Source organism: Saccopteryx leptura, chromosome 7 (assembly GCF_036850995.1).
Source record: "Saccopteryx leptura isolate mSacLep1 chromosome 7, mSacLep1_pri_phased_curated, whole genome shotgun sequence".
In the NCBI taxonomy this organism is placed as follows: Eukaryota; Metazoa; Chordata; class Mammalia; order Chiroptera; family Emballonuridae; genus Saccopteryx; species Saccopteryx leptura.
Window position 1 is genome coordinate 114,048,053 of NC_089509.1, and position 19,033 is coordinate 114,067,085.

Below are 19,033 nucleotides of genomic sequence, written 5' to 3' on the forward strand. Positions count from 1 at the left end.
GCTGAGACCATAAGGGTACTTGAGGGGGAGGGGAGAGTGCCCTGAGTGGGCATGACAGCTTGTACCAAGGCCCTGGAGAGAGAGGCCTGGTTCCCTGTTGAGGACTCAAGGGAGAAGGAGGAGCCAGAGGCCTCGGGATCAAGGTCAGAGGAAGGAGATCCCTGGCAGAGGCGGCTACAGAGGCAGATGGAGGTTTCAAAGACTTTTGCATGAAACATGCCTCATGACAAGCAGCTGCTCAAACCGGTTTACGTACTCACAGGGGACTCACCGGCTCAGCACTCAGGGCTGGCTCGATCCAGCAGCTCAACGATATTGTCCTGGACTCGCCTTTTTGTCTTTCTTCACCGCTTTTCTGTGCCTGCTTCATGCTCAGACCAGCTTCCACCATGTGGCAAAGTGCCCCTGGCTGTGGCTCAGGCAATAAACCTTACGCCTACACATCTTAGATTCAGGAGGGAGCTAGAACTACCCTTCCCAGCTGACCCAGTTTAAAAGAAGCCCTCTCCTGGCCTTGGCCAGTTGGCTCAGTGGATAGAGTGATGGCCCAGCCAGCAGACGTCCCAGGTTCAATCCCCAGTCAGGGCAAACATGAGAAGTAACCATCTGCGTCTCTTCCCCTCCTTCTCCCCATTCTCTCTCTTGCCATCTAGAAGCCCACGGCTTGTAAGCATCGGCCCCAGATGCTGAGGATAGCTTCATTGATTCCAGCATCGGCCCAGGATGGGGGTTGCCAGGTGGATCTTGGTCGGGGCACATGCCGGAGTCTGTCTCTCTATCTCCCCTCTTCTTACTTAAAAAAGAAGGAAAGAGCCTGACCTGTGGTGGCGCAGTGGATAAAGCGTCGACCTGGAAATGCTGAGGTCGCCGGTTCAACACCCTGGGCTTGCCTGGTTAAGGCACATATGGGAGTTGATGCTTCTAGCTCCTCCCTCCTTCTCTCTCTCTTTCTCTTCTCTCTCTCTCTGTCTCTTTCTCTCCCTCTCTATTTCATCTCTAAAAATAAATAAATTTAAAAATTTAAAAAAAAAAAAAAGAAGGAAAAAGAAGTCCCTTCCACCCTCTCTGTCTCTGTTGCAAATATATATATATATGTATGTATGTATGTATATGTATGTATGTATTAAAATAAATAAATAAAAAGATAAGAGTAAAAAAAATAGAAGAAGTTTCCTCCCCTGAAGCCAGGAATGACCATATGCTGGGTGAGTGTGGGCCAGCACTTGGGCCAGTGCAGTGGGTATCCACAGATTAATCAGGGGAGTGGCTAGACCAGCGAGAAGGGTCATGGGACACAACCACAGGAGCCAGGAAACTCAAATTCTTAATTTCATTTCCTCAGCTATATAGGGCTATCATCTTTACTTTGTAGTACTGAAAAGAACAGACAGATTCTAGTGTGACAGGGAAATGCTGCCATCATCACTGAGGTGCTTTGGCTGTTGTGACCTCAGGCAGCATGCCCGTGCCCGGGGGGAGGGGTGCTGGTTTCCCTTACGTGGAAGGAAAGGCTGGGTGACCTGGCAGTCACAAACCCAATTTTCCTGTTTACCCAAGGTCCTTCCTCCTGGAGAGGTGCAGTGGCCCCGAGAGGCCAGCAGGTGGCAGCGCCGAGGCGATTCTTGGCGCGGGTGCAGCTCCCGCGCGGAGGGAAGGCTGCTGGGCCTCTCCAGGCTGATCCCCCAGCCGCAGTGCTTTCTAGGGAACTGGGACTCGAAGGCGCCAGCAGGACTGGCTTCGTGAGCATGCGACTCACACTTAGATTGGTTTTAATGCTTTGTTGTCGCCATCTTGAAACCATAATAGGTGTTGTCCAGGAACCCTGCATGTTCATTCTGTACCAGGCAGCAAACTTTTGGTGTGGATGGCAGGGCGCTCCTGCCTGGGGGATGGATCCCCATCACTGCTATTGCCTGCAAATGTGCTGAGCCTTCTTGCCTTTGCTGTGCCTCTGCTGGGCCTCCCTGGGCTCCTGATCATGCTGGTCCCCAGCAGCTCTCCCTCTGCTGGGTCCCACAGTTGCCTCTGGAGCCTCCCCTCACAGTCCCACAGCCACTGGTGTCCCCTGGGCTTCCTTTTTTAAAAAGTCACTTATTGGCCCTGACCAGGTAGCCCAGTTGGTTAAAGCGTCATTCTGGAATGCCAAGGTTGCAAGTTCGATCCCTGGTCAGGGCACATGCTATGGGAAGTGACCAGTGAATGTACAACTAAAGTAGAACAATAAATGAATGCTTCTCTCTGTCTCTCTCCTTTCCTCTCTCTCCCTCTCTCTAAAATCAATTAATAAAAAAATTTTGGCCCTGGCCAGTTGGCTCAGTGGTAGAGCATTGGCCTGGCGTGCGGGAGTCCCGGGTTCAATTCCCGGCCAGGGCACACAGGAGAGGCGCCCATCTGCTTCTCCTCCCCTCCCCCTCTCCTTCCTCTCTGTCTCTCTCTTCCCTTCCCACAGCCAAGGCTCCATTGGAGCAAAGTTGGCCCGGGCACTGAGGATGGCTCTGTGGCCTCTGCCTCAGGCGCTAGAATGGCTCTGGTTGCAACAGAGCGATGCCCCAGATGGGCAGAGCATTGCCCCCTGGTGGGCGTGCCAAGTGGATCCTGGTCGGGCGCATGCGGGAGTCTGTCTGACTGCCTCCCCATTTCCAACTTCGGAAAAATACAAAAAAAAAAAAAAAATTAAGTCATTCTGAGGTGTCATTTCCATAGAGTAAAAGTTAACCTTTTTTGTGTGTGTGTGTGTGAAGCTGGAAACGGGGAGAGACAGTCAGACAGACTCCCGCATGCGCCCGACCAGGATCCACCCAGCACGCCCACCAGGGGCGATGCTCTGCCCACCAGGGGGCGATGCTCTGCCCCTCTGGGGCGTCGCTCTGTTGCGACCAGAGCCACTCTAGCGCCTGGAGCAGAGGCCAAGGAGCCATCCCCAGCGCCCGGGCCATCTTTGCTCCAATGGAGCCTCGGCTGCGGGAAGGGAAGAGAGAGACAGAGAGGAAGGAGAGGGGGAGGGGTGGAGAAGCAGATGGGCTCTTCTCCTGTGTGCCCTGGCCGGGAATCGAACCCAGGACTTCTGCACGCCAGGCCAACGCTCTACCACTGAGCCAACCGGCCAGGGCCAAGTTAGCCTTTTTAAAAAATTATTATTGCCTGACCAGGTGGTGGCGCAGTGGATAGAGCGTCGGACTGGGATGCAGAGGACCCAGGTTCAAGACCCCGAGGTCGCCAGCTTCAGTGCGGGCTCATCTGGTTTGAGGAAAAGCCCACAAGCCTGAACCCAAGGTCGCTGGCTCCAGCAAGGGGTTACTCAGTCTGCTGAAGGCCCACGGTCAAGGCACATGTGAGAAAGCAATCAATGAACAACTAAGGTGTTGCAACGCGCAATGAAGAACTAATGATTGATGCTTCTCATCTCTCTCCATTCCTGTCTGTCTGTCCCTGTCTATCCCTCTCTCTGACTCACTCTCCATCTCTGTAAAAAAAAAAAAAAAAAAAAAAAATTAAAAAAAATATTATTATTATTATTAAATGAGATGCAGGGAGGCAGAGACAGACTCCTGCATGCGCCCCCAAACGGGATCCACCTGGCAAGCCCCCTAGGGGGCGATGCTCTGCCTATCTGGGGCCACTTCTCCGTTGCTCAGCAACCAAGCCAATTTTAGTGCCTGAGGCAAGGCCATGGAGCCATCCTCAGCACCTGGAGCCAACTTGCTCAAACCGTTTGAGCCATGGCTGTGGGAGAGGAAGAAAGAGTGAGAGAGAAGGGGAGGGGTGGAGAAGTAGATGGTGGCTTCTCCTGTGTGCCCTGATTGGGAATGGGACCTGGGACTTCCACACTCTGGGCCAACGCTCCACCGCTGAGCCAAAGTTTGGCCAGGGCCAAAACTTAGCCTTTTTAAGTGTCTAGTTTGATGAGCTTTAGTGAACGTATAGAGTCATGGTATAATCAGGACAGAGTATCTCCACTCTCTTTCACACCCTTTGTCATGAGTTCACTGCCTCTTTCCTAGCCCCTGGCAACCACTGACCCATTTTCTGTCTCCACAGTTTTGCCTTTTCCAGAGGTCATATAAATGGCATCAGATGGCAGGTAGTCCTTAGTGTCTGGCTCCTCTCACCTAGCGCTGTGCCATACCCCTTTTCAAATCTTACGTTCTGGCATTCTGTGCACAGCCATGGCTACAGCACCACTCTGCTGACGGCACCTGGCCCTTACAGTGCCCTCTGAAAGGCTCTGCCTGAAGCTCGCCAGCCCCTCGGTTTCCTTCAAACCAGTTCCTAGGCCTTCATTCTCTCTCCTTTGGTCATCAAGCTAGAAATCTGCAAGGCATCCTTGACTCGTTGGCTGCTGCCCCCATATCTAGCCGACACCCTCCCTACCCTCCCTCCCTCTGTCTCCTCTGCCCCTGCCTTGGTTTAGGCGCCGCCCTACACTGTGGCCGGGTCTCCTGGCTGGCCTCCCTGTCTTCTCGCCCTGGCCCTGCCCCAGTCCAGCCTGCATCAAGTCACAGGTGCAGCGAACGAGGGCCTTGGCCAGGGTCTGGCCTCTGCCTGGCTCCCCTCTGGAAAGCCCTGCACTTAAGGCAAGAAACTTTAACAGCTTCACAAACGCTGATGGGTGAAGTTGCTGAGTAACTTCACCCATCAGAGTGAATGCTGGTGAGTAAGCGGCACCCACACATTACTGGCTGACCCTAGGCAGACCCGAAGGGCCAGGTCCCCTGTCCAATAACACCTTCATCCTCTTCTTTTTCTTTTTTCTCGTATATTTAAAAAATTTTTTTATTTATTGATTTTAGAGAGAGAGGATGGCATAGAGAAAGAAACATCAATTCATTGTTCCACTTATTTATGCACTTATTGGTTGATTCTTATATGTGCCCTGACCGGGAATTGAACCTGTAACCTTGACATATTGGGACTTATACCCACAACATTGGTATATCCGGTTGATGCTCTATCCAACTGAGCTACCTGGCCGGGGCTTTGCTGGGGTATTTTCATGTGAGCCTCAAGCAACCTATCATTTTGCCTGTAAATACTTCATTATGTAACTCTACAGGAGATTGGCCTTGATATTTAATATCTAGTATGTGTTCAATCTTCTGTCTCAGAAATGCCTTTGTACTGTTGCTTTGTTTAAATTGGGACTCAAAAATTTCCACACATTACATTTGGTTGAAATGTCTTAAATCTGTTCAAATCTATATTAAAAAAAGAACCCTTTTTAAATGCTATTTATTTGGCCTGACCAGGCGATGGTGCAGTGGATAGAGCGTCGGACTGGGATGCAGAGGACCCAGGTTCGAGACCCCAAGGTCGCCAGCTTGAGCGCGGGCTTATCTGGTTTGAGCAAAAGAAAAGCCCACCAGCTTGAACCCAAGGTCGCTGGCTCCAGCAAGGGGTTACTCGGTCTGCTGAAGGCCCGCAGTTCAAGGTACATATGAGAAAGCAATCAATGAACAACTAAGGTGTTGCAACACGCAATGAAAAAACTAATGATTGATGCTCCTCATCTCTCTCCGTTCCTGTCTGTCCCTATCTATCCCTCTCTCTGACTCACTCTGTCTCTGTAAAAAAATAAATAAATAATAAATGCTATTTATTTGTTGAAGAAACCAAGTTATTTGCCCTCTAGTATTTGTCGTTATTCTGGATTTGGCTGACTCCTTTGGGGTGGCTTGAACAGAATCCTCCATCCTCAGAGTTCCTGTAAATTGGCAGTTAGACTCGGAGGCTTTGTGAGATTTAGGTTCAGGTTTTTTTAGCAGAATTACATGGTCGGTACTGTGCTTATCTATTACATCCCTCTAAGAGGCGCTTAATGTCTGGTTGTCCACATAGAGTGATGTTAAAATTGATCAGACGGTCTGGGTGTTGTCGGCTTCATCCATCCATTATATCCATTGACCTACCCAATGGTTCTAGGCAGTTGTTTGGTAAAACAGGTGATTGAAAATGATTTATTATTCATTAGTGAGGAGAGGAAACAGATGTGGGAAATGATAGGAATCAGATTGCCAAAATGTTAACACTAGTTAATTTAAGTGTTAGGAATAGAAGTGATTATTTTCATTTTGTATACTTAATATTTTCCAAATTCTCTAAAATGGAAACAAAAGCAATCCTGCTTCTGCAAGTCTAATAAAGGAGAGACAAGCAGGGAAAAGACGAGAGCGAAGGCTCCGGTCCAGATCCCAGGAAGGGCAGCCAGGGAAGTCCAGAGAACGCCTGCAGTGGGCATGGACCGCAGTCCGCTTGCGTCCATTCCTCCTCCTGACAGCTCTTGTTCCCTTTGGGGTCCCGCCCCTCCTCCCCTGGATTCCATTTGGGTGGAATTAAAGGTGCTCCACTCTCCCCTGGCCAAAGCTCAATGGCCAATCAGACCCCTTTGCCCAGAACTTTGAGTCTTGAGCAGCATCACCTCCACCTGGAAGCCCTCCCTCCACCAGGGCAGGTGACTCTCTTCCGTGCCCCCAGAGCTGCAGCTGTCGGAGCACTTGTGTACTATTATGTCTGTATGCCCCCACCCCAGCCTTGGAGAGTGCGTGGAACACAGTGCTCAACAGATGTTAGCTGGATGAACCATGCCCACATTGCCTGGAGCTCATAAAGGTACTTGGATATTATATAGAAAGACCCCAGATACTCTTGTAGATGTTCTAGAGAACGTGGTAGCAGCTTCCAAGCCCTCTAGTCTAGCCCCAGCCTGTGACCCCCTCTCCTGAGCCAGAGCACTCACTCTTACTCAGCCTTCCCTGAATCCCCACTGTCCCCAGTCTGGGCCTGGGCCTCTGTTCCTAAACAGCCCCCAGTTGTCCTGCTCTGCCCGTACAGAAGCCTGTAGGAGGGTGAGGCCTGGTTATTATATCTAAAGAGGCCACACAAAGGGATATGGACCTTAGAGAGTAACCAGCACCGTAGACTTAGGAACCTGGACGCAGTTGCAGGGTGCTGCTGTTGGTGCTGGCCGCTGACTCCCTTTGTGGGCGGGCGGCTTGCGTATGCTTACTTAGAAATGCCGATCGATACTTCTCGGTCCAGCCTGACTTTGGCCTAAGACCATTCTGACATTTTTTCTTGGTTTATTAGTTTTCTTCTTTTAATTTTTGTTTTGTCTTTCTTTCTCTCTCCTCTTAAGATTTTATCTCTTCATTTTAAAGAAAAGGAGAGAGAGAGAGAGAGAGAGAGAGAAAGGGGGTAGGGAAGGAGCAGGAAGCATCAACTCATAGTAGTTCCTTCTCATCTGTGCCTTGACCGGGCAAGCCCGAGGTTTTGAACCGGCGACCTCAGCATTCCAGATCAACACTTTATCCACTGTGCCACCACAGGCCAGGCTCTTTCTCTTTGGGAGGGGGGCATAAAGGGGAGGCATTCTGACTTTTAAGGGTAATTAGTGACTGAGCCAGGACTCAAACCTGGGCAGCTTACCACCTCTCCACCGTCCTGCTTGTCATTACGAGCACCTGACAGTTTCTTTCTTGTGACAGTTGGAAGAATGTGAATGTCTCTAGAATCAATTTACTTACAGCTCTTCTCATCCTTCTTGGTTCTTAAAAAAAAGAGGTAGTTTCAAAAACAGAGTCAGACGGAGGATGAGAATGATTGTTAAGTATTACAGGCTGTAGTTTGGGGCTTGGAAAAAATAAACGATAGTATCTGCTTATCTTAGAAACGTGTAAAGAGAATCACTAGTAGAACAAACAGAATGTGTAGCCTTCCAGCCAGGGGGTGGATGGATCCGCTATGGTTTGTGATCTCAGACAACAGCAAACGACTCTGGCCAATTCCAGCAGAAAAGGAACTAACTGTGCCCTGGCCGGAGAGCTCGGCTGACTGGAGCATCGTCCTGATGCGCAGAGGCTGCCAGTTCGATCCCCAGTCAGGGTACACACAGGAACAGATTGATGTTCCTGTCTGTCTGGCTCTCCCTTCCTCTCTAAAATCAATAAATAAAATTTTAAAAAAAGAAAAGGAATTTATTGAAAGGCCCTTGGTAGCTCAGAATATCTCCAGGAAGGCTGGAATGCCTGGCAGAAAACCGAGGCCCAGCAGTAGCAGACAGGATGCTGCTGTTAGTGCTGCTGCCCTGGACACGGCTGCCCCTACTGTCCTGGGTCTGAGTATCACATGTTCTAGGAAGGAGTCCCATGTCAGGTCATCTCTCAGGCTGCAAACAGGTTATGGGCCATACAGTGACATCAGCAGTCGAGAGTGTCTAGACCCTTTTAGCTTCTGTACTGTCACACACTGAAGGATTCTTCTTAATGGCAAAGGAGTTCAAATCCTAGGGAGCCTCTCACCCTCGCAAAGGCGACTCCTGTCTCCAAGGAAAACTTGGGACAAAGAAAACTTGGTGGATCCATCAGAAGACAAGAATGGGGAAGGGGAGACTGAGAAATGTACAAGAGGAGATGAGCTCCCAGATGTCAGGTTGATTTGGAACTATCATCAGACTAAGCAAGAATAGATGTGAAGTGATGTGTACTTGACTTCCTGAACAGACTTTTCACAAAGGAAGGGTAGGCAATTGCAGCTTTGTTTGCTAAGATTAATCTTGGACTTTGAATGTCCAAAGAAAGTAATCCTTTTTTTTTCCCTGAGAAGGAAAGGGTGATTCCTGTGTGTTTACCTTGACCCTCAGAAATACTGGCAGAGAAGGTTGTGTGTGATGACCGTGGGATCTAGGACCGATCAGAAAGGAGGTGAAGGTCAAAGGAAGCTGATGGATTAGGAGAAAGCAGAGCAGTGGAGGACCAGGAAGCCCAGATGGTACTGAAGAATAAACCGGTCACCGGGCGCCTGACCAAGTGGTGGCACAGTGGATAGAGCATCAGCCTGGGACGCTGAGGACCCAGATTTGAAACCTGAGGTCACAGGCTTGAGTGCAGGCTCATCTAGCTTGAGTGCAGGCCCACTAGCTCAAGCGTGGGGTCACTGGCTTTGAGTGTGGGATCATGGTCATGACCCCATGGTCACTGGCTTGAGCCCAAAGGTCACTGGTTTGAGCCCAAGGTCGCTGGCCTGAGCAAGGGGTCATTGGCTTGGCTAGAGTCCCCCAGTCAAGGCACATATCAGAAAGCAATCAACAACTATGGTGCCACAACTACCAGTTGATGCTTCTCATCTCGCTTCCTTTCTGTCTGTCTGTCCCTGTCTGCCCTTCTCTCTCTCTCCATCTAAAATTAATTAATCAACTAAAAAATAATCATGGGGCAACAGAGAAAGAGCAAGAAGGAGAGAGTCATGATCAGGTGTCCACGCTTCCCAAAATGCAAGCACTCCTGAAGGTCTTGGCAGTGAGGGCGTGACCAAAGGGCCGAGAGGCCAGGGTGACGGAGAGGTCTCACAGCCACAGGACAGATCAGGAGCTGATACCAGGAAAGTCGGCCACCCGCACGCACTTTGCTATCACCCAGGACAATGGCAGGAGTGGAGCCGACAGGAAGCAGAGGGCCCAGACTTTTGAAAATGGGAGGAGAAACAACGTGGGTGACGGGAGGGAGCCAGCACGGACTCCGGCATGCGGGCCCCGCCCTGAGCGGTGAAGACGAGTCAGCGGTAGGGGGCGCTGCTTCCCAGAGAGAGTAGGGTCCGGTGACTGGCCTTTCCACCTCCCTCCATTTTTCTCAGGGGCTGAGTCCAGAGCTGCCGTTTCTGTGTTCCAGGGTAACCAGTGACCTGTGACAGGGGGTACCTGTTCACTGATGTGCCGTGGGGACACGCAGAGAATACACTGAGTTTATACTAAGAACACGTGCCTTCCGTTCTCACGCCCCCTCCCCCAGTCTGCCCAGGGCTTCTCTGAGCAAAGCAGCCCCTTGGAGCGCTGACCAAAGTTTCTCGGGAACAAGTCATCGCTGTCGCTTCTGGGAGGTCCCCAGGCGTCCACAGCTCGTCTCTGGGAAGAACTGGGGCTCCAGCCTTAAGTATGGGGTCTGGCCACGCCCTGCATGCCACCCCAGGACGCCCTGGGCGCTCCCAGCTCTGCACAGCCTCATCGCAAGCTCCTTTCTCCAAAGCCCCCGTCCTGTCTCATTGACAGTGGGGGCCTCTGGAGAGTCAAGTTACGGGTGTTTTTCTATTTCTTTATTGTGTTTTAGATTTGATTCTTTCTCTAAAAACACTGTGGTAAAATATACAACCAACTCTACCATCTTATCTGTGTAAGCACATAGTTTAATATTGCGAAAGTGTATTCACATTGTTGTGCAACTGCTCTCCAGAAGGAGGCCAGGAGACGCTGCACATGCAGGTCGGGGAGGGAGCCCGTTGGGGGTGGTGAGGATGTAGAGCAGGGGGAGTCAACCTTTTTATCCCTACTGCCCACTTTTGTATCTTTGTTAGTAATAAAATTTTCTAACTGCCCACCGGTTCCACAGTCATGATGATTTATAAAGTAGGGAAGTAACTTTACTTTATAAAATTTATAAAGCAGTTAAAGCATATAATAATAATTACTTACCAAGTACTTTATGTAGGATTTTTGCTAAATTTGGCAGGATAAATCTTTATAAAACAACTTATTATAGTTAAATCTATCTTTTTATTTATACTTTGGTTGCTCCGCTACCGCCCACCATGAAAGCTGGAACGCCCACTAGTGGACGGTAGGGACCAGGTTGAGGACCACTGCTGTAGACAGTCATTCCCGCCCGGGAATAGCAGGGTACCAGCTGGTTTCATTACAGCAGTGACTTACACCCATGCACAGGAAACACAGTGAAGGTGTACAAGTGTGACACTGAGGATACTGGAGACCCTTTCATAGCGCAAACAGGGGACTGAGGCCTGGGAGAGGTGAGGTGATTTGCTCGATGCTATGCAACAAGGTGGCAACAGGACTGAGACTGGAACCAGGTCCCCTGGATCCCTGGCACCCCCTGCCACCCAGCAGCGCCACCAGGTGGGGAGACCCCAAAACCGAATAAGCTGACTGAGGGCCGGGAAGGGTTCTGGGAGGGGAGTCCCAGGTGCAGGCTGGGAGCTAGGGAGGGACAGGAAATGGGAAAGAAAAGTAGGACCCCTGAAGACATTTCAGACACTGGTGGTGGGAGAGGGGCTGTCCCCAGAGGAAGGCTTGCTGTGCCAGTGACCCCACTGCGATGTGCCTGCAGGGGCCTGCAAGTCTGGAGGGCAGCCCGTAACCTGATATCCCTTCAGGTACCCGGGAGGGGCAGGAGTCACTGAGGTGGCTGCTGGGGGGGGGGGGGCACCAAAGGGGACGGGGACAGAGACATCCCTACAGGGGGGCGCAGGTGCAGCTCCCAGAGCTGCCCTTGGCCCTCTGGTTCTCCCGGGGGAAGCCCCACTGGGGCCCCTCTCCAGAGGGGTCCGCCCCTCGCTGTCCCGCTGGGCCCCCATTCTCAGCCCGCGGGTGGGCCCTGCTGCCCGAGGAGCCCGTGTCGCACAGCGTGCTGCCCGTGGGCACCCTGCTGAGGCTGTGGGAGCCGCGGCGGAGTCCCTGGCGGTGGCACGCGGTCCCCAAGCACAGGGCTTCCCGGAAGGTGTCCCGGAAGCGGCTGGACATGAGGCTGTAGAGCACGGGGTTGGCGGCCGAGCTGATGTAGAAGAAGACTCCAGAGACCACGTGCACGTACTGGAAGGCCAGGTCCAGGCTCTCGGTCCACTGGGACACGGAGCTCCACATGAGGCGGTCGATGTGGAACGGGGCCCAGCAGATGCCAAACACCACGACCAGCACAACTGTGGGGCAGAGAAGGGAGCTGGGTGCCCGCCGGAGCCCCGTCGGCTGCCCTCCCGGTTCCCGTCCGATAGGCTCGTCCTTACCTCTCTCTTACTCCACAGGTCACCCAAGCCCACTGTCCACCTAGAAGTTTCTGGAAGTTAGCCTGCCCCGCCGCCCCCTCTCAGAGAGGCCGCTCTCACCGCTGCCACAGACTGGGCAGTGGCGTGTGCCCTGCCTCTCGCCACAGCCACCGGGCCTAGCGCAGCCCGACTGGAACTGAGGGACTCTGAGCTATGGATCCTGAGGCCCCAGCGTGACCCAGCCGGGCGAGCGGCTAAGGCGCACTCTGGGTACCCATCCAGGCACCGTGCTTGCTGATGTGCAAACAGAGAGAAGCAAGAGAAAGGGGTCGTGCTGAGACAGCGGTAGATGCCAGGTTAAGGGGCCAGAGAGAGCAAGACAAACCCCTACCCTCGCGTGCCTGCCTCGGCCCCAGAAGCCTTCCCAGCCCCAGCCCCCAGCTCTCCAAGGCCCCCTGACTCTCCCGCCCTGCACTTGGGAGCCCCCCCCCCGGGAGCCCCCGGGAGCCCCCCCCCCCCCCCCCGCAAAGACAGGACAGGCTGGCCCTGCCTCTTTCTCCCAGCTGCCTTCATAATCCCAGATTTCAGGGGCCCCAGCACACAGCCCGGTGCACAGGAGGCCTTCAGAAAGGGAAGGTGGGGAAGAGGGAGGGAGGAAGTGAGGGAGAGAGGCCAGAGCCCCGGGCCAGCAAGCAAGGTGGCTTTAAGAAAACACCCCAGCTGCCCAGGTGAAAGCCACCCTAGTGTGATCTGGGGGAGTCCGAGGCGGGGGCAGGGCGGGCAAGAGCCAGCTGGTCGGCAGCGCAGGCCTCCCCATGCAGAGCTGGGTGGCAAGCAAGGAGCTCTGCGGGGTGACAAGTGACACAACACTCCAGGATACTGTTTCTAGGGGCAAGAGGTGGGTCTCTCCCTAGGAATGGGGCCTTCCCCAGTTAGCCGGCTGTAGTCCCATGGCTCTGACCATGGCCTCAGCGCCCTGTCCTGCCTGGGCTCACCCCCCCATACTGGATGCAGGCCCTGCTGCAGTAGAGTGAGTTGGGGCAGAAATCAATCACTGGCTTAGTGTCGGTTTGTCTTGCTTTCCCAGGGCCACTGTTTTTGAAAAAGAACCAGGTCTAGGCCACAGTAAGATCCAGAACCTCAACAGCTGGGCGTGCCCTGGTCAGCCCCAGCCTATCCTTCTGCCACAATTCTCCTATGATCTGCACACCGGACCCTCACAGACACGCCTCCTGACAACCCTCTTGTAGAGACAATGGTCACCCCGGTAGGCCCCAGGAGACGGCAAACACAGATGGAAGAAATTCATCACCTTGCCCTCCAGCTGCCCTCAGATCACACCATATGGTTCTATGGAGTTGGTCACTTCAGCATCTTGTCATTCTGGTGGGGGGGGGGGGGGGCGGTGAGCCATCATCTAACCCCACCAATCAGAGTCCTTCTCTGGGACTTGAAATAGCCGCTGAGGTAAGAGAGCAGTTCCCCAGGAGAGCAGGCCTCTGTGCCCACAGCCACGCCTCCCAAGCTGATGTAGGGAAGGACAGAGCCAAGAAATGTTTAGGAACCGAGAGAAGAATCCTGGAAGGTCCAGATGTCACGAACAGCTCTGTCCTCCCGGAGCCCAGCCACGTGCCCCTGCTCTGTCTGCGGTTTAGTTCCGTGAGCCAGGGCCAACTTCCTGGTGCCGCCTGCACATCTGCACAAGGCTCCGAGCTTAGGAGGGTTTATGTAACTCTACTGTTCCTGTCTTGACAGTCTTAATAATTTTTAAACAAGGAATCTGAATTTTCTTTTCTTTTCTTTTCACACAAGATACTCCAGCGTGAAAATTCCTACGTTACATTTCTTTTTAAGTGAGAGAGACAGACAGGAAGGGAGAAAGATGAGAAGCATTAACTCATAGCTGCGGCGGCACTTTAGTTGTTCATTGATTGCTTTCCCATATGTGCCTTGACGGAGGGGCTCCAGTCGAACCAGCGACCCCTTGCTCAAGCCAGCCACCTTGGGCTTCACGCTCAAGCTGGGGACCCCGTGTTCAACCCGTATGAGCCCATGCTCAAGCCAGCAAGCTCGGGGTTTTGAACCTGGGTCCTCAGCGTCTTCGGCCAACACTCCATCCACTGTCCCACTGCCTGTCCAAGCAAGGAATCTGAATTTTCATTTTGCACTGGGCCGTGAAAATTATGTAGCCGATCCTGCCATGCACCATTACCGTCCATCTGTGGTGTGAGTTTCTAAAAGAGTATCCATGCATGCACATGCACGTGTGCACACACACACAAGGTGGGGTGTGTGATTCCAAGCCTCACACTCATAAACCCTGAAACTGCCCTTGCCCCCAAGCCCTGGAAGCCCCAGCCTCACACCCAGTGCCAGGCTCAGCCCTGTTCCCCAGCAGTAACACTTACACAGCATCTTGGTCACCTGGGTCCGACCCCTGTCCTGTAGTCGCTGGAGCCTGTGGCTGTCGCTGGCCCAGCTCCTGGCCCCCTGCCGGAGCACCAGCAGCTTCTCCTGCCGCAGCCGCAGCCCAATGAGCAGGTAGAGCACGCTGATGGTGGCCATGGGCAGGCAGAAGAAGAGCAGGGTGGTGGTCTGCACAACCAGGCCGTAGAGGGCCTTGGGGCGGACCAGCGTGCACACGGCCGAGTCGGGCACCGTACCCCGGCAGGGCACCTCCAGCAGCTGGATGCCATGCAGGCTGGTGTTGGGCAGAGAGCAGAGCACGGCAAGGCCCCAGATGGCCCCCAGCACATGGCGCACGCGGGCCCGAGTCATCGTAGACCGGGCCTGCAGCGGATGCACCACAGCCACGTAGCGCTCCACGCTCAGGGCGGTGACATTGAGCACCGAGGCCAGGCAGACTGTCTCAAAGAGCAGTACGCGGAAGTAGCAGCCACCAGCACCCAGCGGGAAGGGGTAGTTAGACCACATCTCATAGAGCTCCAGGGGCAGGCCCACCAGCAGCACCAGCAGGTCCGACACGGCGAGGCTGAAGAGGTAGTAGTTGGTGGGCGTGCGCATGGCCCTGTGGCGCAGGATGACCGTGCAGGTCAGCCCGTTGCCCACAGCGCCCACCGTGAAGATCAGCAGGTAGGTGATACAAATGGGCAGAAACAGCTCTGTGTGCTGGGGTCCCAGGTACTTGAGTCTCAGTTCCTCATCAGTCAGGTTCAAATCCTGACTGCCATTGCAGGGCACCGGGCTCCTGGCGCCCCCAGGGGACATGTCTCCAGGGAAGATGGAACAATTGAGGCAGAAAGGAACCTGTGGGACAGAAGACAGAGACACCAGCAAAGTCACTCCGCGAACCCTGGCTCTGCGTAATTCATTAAACCAATGATGTCCTTATTTTATGTACTGCTGAGAAAGAAAAAACTGTCATCCCTTGTAAAATGCATTACAACTTCAGAGATGTAAATACTGTGTGTACATTTTTTAAAATGTACATCTTTAAAATAATAAAAAGTGGAACTCAAATTTAAAATATCACAACCTGACCAGGCGGTGGCGCAGTGGATAGAGCATCAGACTGGAATGCGGAAGGACCCAGGTTCGAGACCCCGAGGTCACCAGTTTGAGCGCGGGCTCATTTGGTTTGAGCAAGGCTCACCAGCTTGGACCCAAGGTCGCTGGCTCCAGCAAGGGATTGCTCAGTCTGCTGAAGGCCCGCGGTCAAGGCACATGTGAGAAAGCAATCAATGAACAACTATGGTGTTGCAACGCGCAATGAAAAACTAATGTTTGATGCTTCTCATCTCTCTCCGTTCCTGTCTGTCTGTCCCTGTCTATCCCTCTCTCTGACTCTCTCTGTCTCTGTAAATAAATAAATAAATAAATAAAATTTTAAAAAAATTTAAAATTTAAAATATCACGCTCTAGCCTGACCTGTGGTGGCGCAGTGGATAAAGCCTCGACCTGGAAATGCTGAGGTCGCCGGTTTGAAACCCTGGGCTTGCCTGGTCAAGGCACATATGGGAGTTGATGCTTCCTGCTCCTCCCCCCTTCTCTCTCTCTTCTCTCTCCCTTTCTGTCTCTCTTTCTCCCTCTCTCTCTCCTCTCTAAAAATGAATAAATTAAAAAAAATTAAAATTTAAAATATCACGTTCTAGCCTGACCTGTGGTGGCACAGTGGATAAAGTGTCGACCTGGAAATGCTGAGGTTGCCGGTTCAAAACCCTGGGTTTGCCTGGTCAAGGCACATATGGGAGTTGATGCTTCCAGCTCCTCCTCCCTTCTCTCTCTCTGTCTCTCCACTCTGTCTCTCTCTCTCTCCCTCTCTCTCTTTCCTCTCTAAAAATGAATAAATAAAATTAAAAAAAATATCACGCTCTATTGAAACCTTTGACTAAACGGTGACTCTAGAGCAGTGGTCCCCAACCTTTTTTGGGCCACGGACCAGTTTATGTCAGAAAATATTTTCACGGATCGGCCTTTAGGGTGGGATGGATAAATGTATCACGTGACCGAGACAAGCGTCAAGAGTGAGTCTTGGATGTAACAGGGAATCTGGTCATTTTTAAAAAATAAAACATCGTTCAGACTGAAATATAAATAAAACGAAATAATGTAAGTTATTTATTCTTTCTCTGCGGACCAGTACCAAATGGCCCATGGACGGGTACCGGGGGTTGGGGACCACTGCTCTAGAGCGCGGTCTCTGCCATCAGCAGTCTGCCCTTGGATCTCTCCCCTTTCAAGCCACGGACTTGGGGAGAGGGGGTAGCGGCTGCAGACTGTGCTCCTGGGCCCGTTCCCCAAGCGCACCGCCTCGATCTTCCCCTCTTCATTCCTTCAGCCCAGTTTCCTCTCCTCACTCAGGGGCTTCCAGCGTTTTTCTTCCAGGTCCTTTGCTCTCCCATACCTCAAGCATTTTTTTTTTCTTTTTAGTCATACACACGGCTAAGATTTATTCCAAAGATGTAGTAAATTGAGCCATAGGGTCCTCCCAGCATTCTTAATTCCGACTATCTTCCTCTCCAAAGCCTCTACCCAGACGTCTCCCCCAGCCTGCCTGCCTCTCCTACCTAACCCCGCATCTTGGGATCCAGGCATATGTTCATCTGGCCAGTCGTCGCCTCTGCCCCCACCCGGGTCTGCCCCCCCCCACACACACACCCGCGTGGCTCAGGAGCCAACGGCGGGAGCCCCGGGAATGAGCTGGGAATGCGCCGTGTAGACCCGGGTTCAAGGGAGACTCCCTGCACCACTGAAGGGTCGCCGCGCCGAAGCCTCCGGCCCCGTGGCGCGGGAGGCTGCGAGTCCCCAGGAGAAGGGGGCGCCCCAACAGGACTCTCCGACCTCTTCCTCCCTGGAAGGTCCAGCCCGCGCGCTCCTCGCCTCTTGTCGCCCAAGTCCCGGGCCCGCGACGCGACCAGGCAGCCGTTGCGCCTTTGCCCACGCCGGCCCCCGGCTCACCTACCATGCCGTCTGCGGCCCGCGAGATCCAGGCGCGAGGAGCCCACCCGACGGGCAGACGCGGCGCCAGGAGCCGGCGGACTGGCAGAATGACGGCGGCCGGCGCCCCAACAGCCCGCCCCGTCTCCCCGTCGCCCCGCCTGTCGGTGGCACGGGCGCCGGTCTGGGACCGCCACCAGGGGTCAGGGCCGCCCCCTCAGCCCGCCAGCCCCGCCGCTGGACCCAGACACGCTCATCTGTGTCCACCACACACCCACCCAAACGGTAGCGGTTGTGCTTCGAAGCGTGTGACAGGGCGCTTCCAGAAGCACCTCTATCTCGGAACCCGCACAGGAACGCCTGTTAAGATGAGGAAACGACCTCAGCGAGATGAAGTCCGAGTGACCTGGGTCTCACATGCTGTTCCGCCCTCCAAAGTGCTGACGTTTAGCATAACCCCTATTTTCGGGGCCTCTCCAGCCCCACCTCCTCCCACCCCGCATTTCAGACCTGCCTCCAACAACATCCCACCAGCTCCTCGAAATGAGTGAGCCCCCCAGGGTCCCACCTGCCCCTTGGGCTTCACCACGCCCTCCCCTCCAGCCCGGGCCTCAGAGTAGCAGCCTCCGCCCTCCGCCCTAGGGTCCTCCAGCGCCCGAGGCCAGGCCCTCACCCTCTCCCAGGCTGCTGGTAGGGGCCCCCATTCTCCCTCCAGTCCGTGCCCAAACGGGTCACTCCTCTGCTTGAAGCCTTCCCTAGGGCCTGCCTTCTGGAAAAGGACACATCAAGTCTAACCTGAGGTTGGACCCCCACTTGCTTTCCTGGTCCCCTCACTAAGTTCTCTCACCCCAATACCCTGCCTTTCTTCCACTCAGGCGTACCTCCTGCCCCTCTCTCTCCCGCTGGCAGGTGTCCACAGGGAGGGAGGGGGCTCTCAGCAGGGCAGAATCTCGGGTGCTGAGACCCCTCTTGCTCCAGCCTCCTCTTGCTCCCCCAAACTCTACACCTGCCGGAAGCACCTTCCCAGCTCCACCCCTCCTCAGAGCAGCTCTTAGCTGGAACTCATTTCATCAGGAACTTGCAAGTGGGCCCAGAAACGTGGACCTCACAAGCTAACATGCTGGCTATTGGGCCACTTCTCAGGGTCTGATTCACTTCATCTGAGCCGGTCCAGAAATCCTCGGTTCTAAGGAACGCCTACCCGAGAGCCTGGACCCCAGAGGAGCACTGGGAGGGGTTAAGGACAAAGCCCCAGGACCCAGGAAGGCTGCCGGTGAGCTGTGTGAATGGGAAGACTCGGCCCCTCTGTGCCTCAGGCCCCCTTCTGGTAGAAGGTGCTCACCACCGTTTCTGCTGTTGTAAACACGCACTGAGACAGACTGCAAGGATTTAGCACGGGGCTGGCGTGTGGTCAGCACTCAAGAAAGTTGGGTGGGATTATCCCCTTTTAGTGACTACTGGAAGCAAAACCTGCTTCCCCCAGCCTTTCCCTGCCCCCTCTCGCCTCCCCATGAGTCTGACCTTGGGAACTGGGATGGACATAGACCCTCTCAAAGCCTCCCTCAGGCCTGCCTTCCCAGGAACTCCACAGATAAACATAGCTCTAGGCACAGCGACGCTGCAGGCAGTGCAGGGGAAGATGGTCCTTGGGGTAAAGGATTCAGGGGTTTCCCTGAGAGTTAACTACCAAGCCCCAGATGAGCCCACCCGGTGGACGCTTCAAGATCATGGCTGCTATTGTATCAGATGAGCAATGACAGGCAGGCAGCATCACTGGGCAACATGGGATCACGGACAACACTTAGTATCACTAGAACACACGCTCACACACACCACCTTGACCACTTTGCACAGATTCTGAGCAGCCTGAAACCCA

At 53.7% G+C, this 19,033-nt stretch overlaps 1 protein-coding gene across 2 annotated transcripts; it reads right to left on the reverse strand.

Moving 5' to 3' along the window:
- Positions 1–10,514: 10,514 nt before the first annotated feature.
- Positions 10,515–18,410, reverse strand: NMUR1 (neuromedin U receptor 1). Of its 2 annotated transcripts, none has more exons than XM_066345500.1 (3): positions 18,313–18,410; positions 14,169–15,027; positions 10,515–11,697 (listed from the first exon to the last, which is right to left on the reverse strand). In XM_066345500.1, the coding sequence occupies exons 2-3, from the start codon at positions 14,986–14,988 to the stop codon at positions 11,234–11,236; spliced, it is 1,284 nt and encodes a 427-aa protein (XP_066201597.1). In that variant the 5' UTR covers positions 14,989–15,027; positions 18,313–18,410; the 3' UTR covers positions 10,515–11,233. The 2 variants fall into 2 exon arrangements, with proteins under 2 accessions (XP_066201597.1, XP_066201596.1); XM_066345499.1 differs by lacking the exon at positions 18,313–18,410 and adding an exon at positions 17,183–17,243.
- Between the last annotated feature and the right edge of the window lie 623 nt (positions 18,411–19,033).